This window comes from Nicotiana tomentosiformis, chromosome 1, assembly GCF_000390325.3.
Source record: "Nicotiana tomentosiformis chromosome 1, ASM39032v3, whole genome shotgun sequence".
In the NCBI taxonomy this organism is placed as follows: domain Eukaryota; kingdom Viridiplantae; phylum Streptophyta; class Magnoliopsida; order Solanales; family Solanaceae; genus Nicotiana; species Nicotiana tomentosiformis.
Genome location: NC_090812.1, coordinates 42,960,700 through 42,964,873, shown reverse-complemented (window position 1 = coordinate 42,964,873; position 4,174 = coordinate 42,960,700). Strand labels below are relative to the sequence as shown.

Genomic DNA, 4,174 nt, shown 5'->3' with positions numbered 1-4,174 from the left:
TACAACTGCCTTGCATTCTGATATGAACTATGGAAATGTGGTCGCATTCGCTCAAGCCACATAGACACGCAAATTAAGGAACATAATGGAGCGAAAGGGTAGTAATAAGGCCTAGTCTACGGGCAACTTTGGCGGTTCTTCTGGTGGCAGCAGGTCAGCCTTTAGAGGAGGGTCATCAGGGCCATCACAGTCCTTTGCTCAGTATTCGACTAGTGCACCGCCATCAGGCCCCAGTCAGCAGCAATAGTGGAGCCATTTCGGGCCCAATCAGGGCAACAGGGGCTCATATCAGCATGGTCGTCATGGTGGTAGATTCCAGCAGCAGAGGAGACCCCCATGCCCTCCTTGTGGAAAGATGCACCTAGAAATATACTACATGGACTTATCTATATGCTACGGATGCGGATTGAGGGGTCACAATCAGAGGGTTTGTTGTTCGTCCCGCCAGGGTGCGGGGAGGGGCATGACACAGGCAGCCAGTTCTGCAGCTACTACATCTACAACACCTCCTCCAACTCGAGGCACTCCAATACCCACAGGGTATCATGCAGCTAGGGGTGGAGCACATAGTTTAGGAGGATCCGGTCGTTTCTATGCTATGAGGGGTCGCTAGAAATCAGAGGCTTGTCCAGATGTTGTCACAGGTATATTGAATGTCCAATGAGAATGATTGATTTTGATGTGATAATGGGGATGGATTGGCTTTATTCTTATTTTGCCAAGCTTGATTGCCGAACCATGACTGTTATGTTCGAATTTCAAAATGAGCCAGTTATTGAGTGGAAGGGTGACGATGTACTGCTGAAGGGTAGGTTTATTTCTTTCCTTAAGGACACGAAAATGATCATTAAGGGGTGTAATTACCATTTTGTACTAGTTACAGACACCGATGCTGAGGCACCTACACTTGGGTCTGTGCCTGTTGCGAATGAATTTCCGGTAGTCTTTCCGGAAGATCTCCTTGGGAACCCACCTGATAGGGAGATTGATTTTGGGATTGATGTGATGCCAGACAAACATCTTATATCTATTCCACCCTACAGAATGGCACCGGCAGAATTGAAGGTGCTAAGGGAACAATTGAGAGATTAGAAAAGGGTTTAATCTAGCCAAGTGTGTCGCCTTGGCGCACACCAGTCCTTTTTGTAAGGAAGAAACGTGGGTCACTGAGAATGTGTATTGACTATCGGCATCTTAATACGGTCACAATCAAGAATAAGTACCCACTGTCAAGGATATATGACTTGTTTGACCAATTGCAAGGTACTAGGTGCTTCTCCAAGATTGATTTAAGATTCGGTTATCATCAATTGAAGATTAGGGAGCGGGATATTCCGAAAATAACTTTTAGGACCCGGTATGGGCATTTTGAGTTTCTAGTGATGTCTTTTGTGCTAATAAATGACCCAGCAGCCTTCATGGATCTTATGAATCGAGGTTTTAAGTCATTTCTCGACTCTTTTGTGATAGTGTTTATTGACGATATTCTTATATATTCACGAAGTCGATAAGACTATGCCGATCATCTCAGGGTAGTTCTAGGTTCATTGCAAGGAAAGACTAAAAAAAAAAAAAAAGCCTTCGGGGGACACAAGCCCTCGGGACTTGACACTTGGTGACCGGGAAGCTTGCCCCTTGATACTGGGTCCTTCGTTTGGAACTGCCCTTTTCCTTTCCAAAGAGGAATTCCTCCTTGCTTTCCCCTTTGACCTGTGCCAAACTCTATTTTTGCTATTGCCAGGTGGAATGATTCATTCAACCTCGGTATCGGCAACCAAAACACCCTTCTCTGTTGAATGAATCTTCAAATCATAATCTTCAAACCACGACTCCGATCACGATTTCCTGTTGACTTTATCTGAGGTGACAGGGGCAGGAGAACAAGTCACAAAATGCACTCTGACAGCAAGCGAGATCTTTGAAATTCAATTAGAACAACACTGGGTGGGTAAGATATAGGATTCTTGTCTGAGTCGCGTGGATCACAAAATGGATCTATGATTTCTAGTCCACTCGTTGATTTCGACAAAACCGAATCAATTGGCCTTTTTCCTAGCGATGCCTCCAACTCGAGATTTTTCTTCATAGAAGTGGCCATCAAATATATATTCATCCATCTATCAGCTGCATCTTCTTTAGTGAGTGAAAGAGGGACTTGTTTCATAGGTAGCAAGGATAGGAAGAAGGGGTTCAATGAAGGCTGCTGTTGAGGTTTTTATTCCAACTAGCGAGGAAAGTCCTCGTTTTGGTTTTGTAGACTGAATGTGAAAAGCAAAATACTCAGAATCGTATGATTCAAATACCGGATGAAATGAGCAGATAAAAGATCAGGATATCCATGATGACCTATTTCAGGATCATATGATCCACCTCATTGTCCGCTTGGGAGGGCTAACTCAGATAGGTCATATATGAGGGAAACAACCTATAAAAGAGAGATCGGATACCCTTTCCGATGAAATTCACGATGCGGAGCGGTCAACTAGCTAAGCTAGGTAGTTTGTTGTTAGAATATCTATCCTAGTAGTAAGATGGAAAGAATATACTATACACTATAGGAGAGTCAAATAATAGGCTTGTTGGAACTATATCAAGATTAGAATGATAAGGAATATCCGTATCCGTATATAATAAGTTGGATCTATCCTTCCCGCCCACCTCATTAATATCTGGAGGGAAGAATCCGAGGGTAGCTTGATGATTATGGTACATGGACACTGTCAACACGGTATGGTTCTTTTTTATCACCCCGGATGACACACACTGCTTTAAATAAAGCACAATGAATAATGCGTCAGACCACCTAACCAGTTGAACCGTTCTCTTATAGAATGGTAAGCCGTTAGGTCAAAGTACGTAATTGAGGATTGCCTCTACATGACAGATGTCTTCCCCCTCATTTTCCAATAACAAATTCAAATAGGCTTGAACCTTCTGCTTGGGTTATTTGTAACTGCTGGACCCTCCGCATAATCTTTGATTATTAGCTTCTCGGTAATCGAACCTGCCATCGACCCCTGTTGATAACATGTCCTTGTAACTTTCCTATGTATGGTCTCTCCACTAAGATTTGATCTACGCGCACTAGCTTCCTCGGCGACTAATGCCCTTCTGCTGGTCTTTCGCAATTATCTATGGTCTTTGGTAAGTAGTCTATACTTCACTGTCGTCTATGGCCTACCCCGCTCTCTTTTCAACTTAGTTATTAGTACTTCGGAGTGGTGCATACTCTCCTACTTGGCTATTGAATGAATCTTATGCTTGTCAGGTCCGCTCCTCTGTCCTTTCTTGCCTATCATCCACTTCGGTGAATCCAACCCCGAAAAGATGATCTCTTCCACTAACCTCTTCCCATGAACTTCCGGAGTCCCTATCTAATAGTCACCCCATCCCTTACTGACTAAAGCTAAGGTGGTGTCAACCAAAGGGGCAAGAAGTTCTCACATGAATAGACGTTTGAATATTTGCTCAGTACTTGAACCTTCGATCACTCGGATTCGTCGTTCACCTTATCAAACTGACGAAGCCTACTAGACCTTCATATTCCCAGCCCCCATACCTGAATGAAGGAAAGTAATAGCAAGAAAAAGAGGCTATTCCATCGTTGGCATAAGATGAACCGAGGAATCCAACCAAATATGAATGAATAGGCATGTGGGAACAGCATTGCTTGCATTGATTCAATTGATTTGAAGAGGCGGTTATACTATACACACATACAAAGCCACTCTTCTAGAGTCTCGTCCATCGTCTGCTTAGGCGACTATTTAATAGCCTTTAGATCTTCCTGTGAGTTAGGCCTAATACTCTACTATATAAGATAGGCTAGGCTCCTTCCTCTGTTCTTTTTAATATACACTAAATCGAAAGTCTTGGTTTCAATGACTCCCCAATCCATGACCTATTTGATCCTTCATAACCAGCTTCGGCTTTGAGTAAAGAAAAGAAGAATTCACTATTGGATCCTTCGGCCGTGTGGACATCAAAATCTTCACTTTCATGAGCAGGAGCTAGAGTTTAGGAATCGGGTATAGCTGTTGTCCATTCCATAGACGAGAGACCCGCTAACCCACTAGTGGTTTTTGTTGGTAAAAGACAACACGTTCAAGAACTTAGAGCAGGGATATTTAGCTATTTATCCTTAGAGAAAATGTGACTTCCCTACTCCCTTGCT

At 43.2% G+C, this 4,174-nt stretch overlaps 1 protein-coding gene across 1 annotated transcript; it reads left to right on the top strand.

The window, feature by feature from the left end:
• The first annotated feature begins 687 nt into the window (after window positions 1–687).
• On the top strand, window positions 688–1,092 carry LOC138906346 (uncharacterized). The gene has a single exon (XM_070194893.1). The coding sequence runs from the start codon at window positions 688–690 to the stop codon at window positions 1,090–1,092; it is 405 nt and encodes a 134-aa protein (XP_070050994.1).
• Window positions 1,093–4,174: the final 3,082 nt, after the last annotated feature.

Coding starts and splice junctions, on each gene's coding strand:
- LOC138906346 (XM_070194893.1), top strand. CDS start 688: ATGGGGATGGATTGGCTTTATTCTTATTTTGCCAAGCTTGATTGCCGA.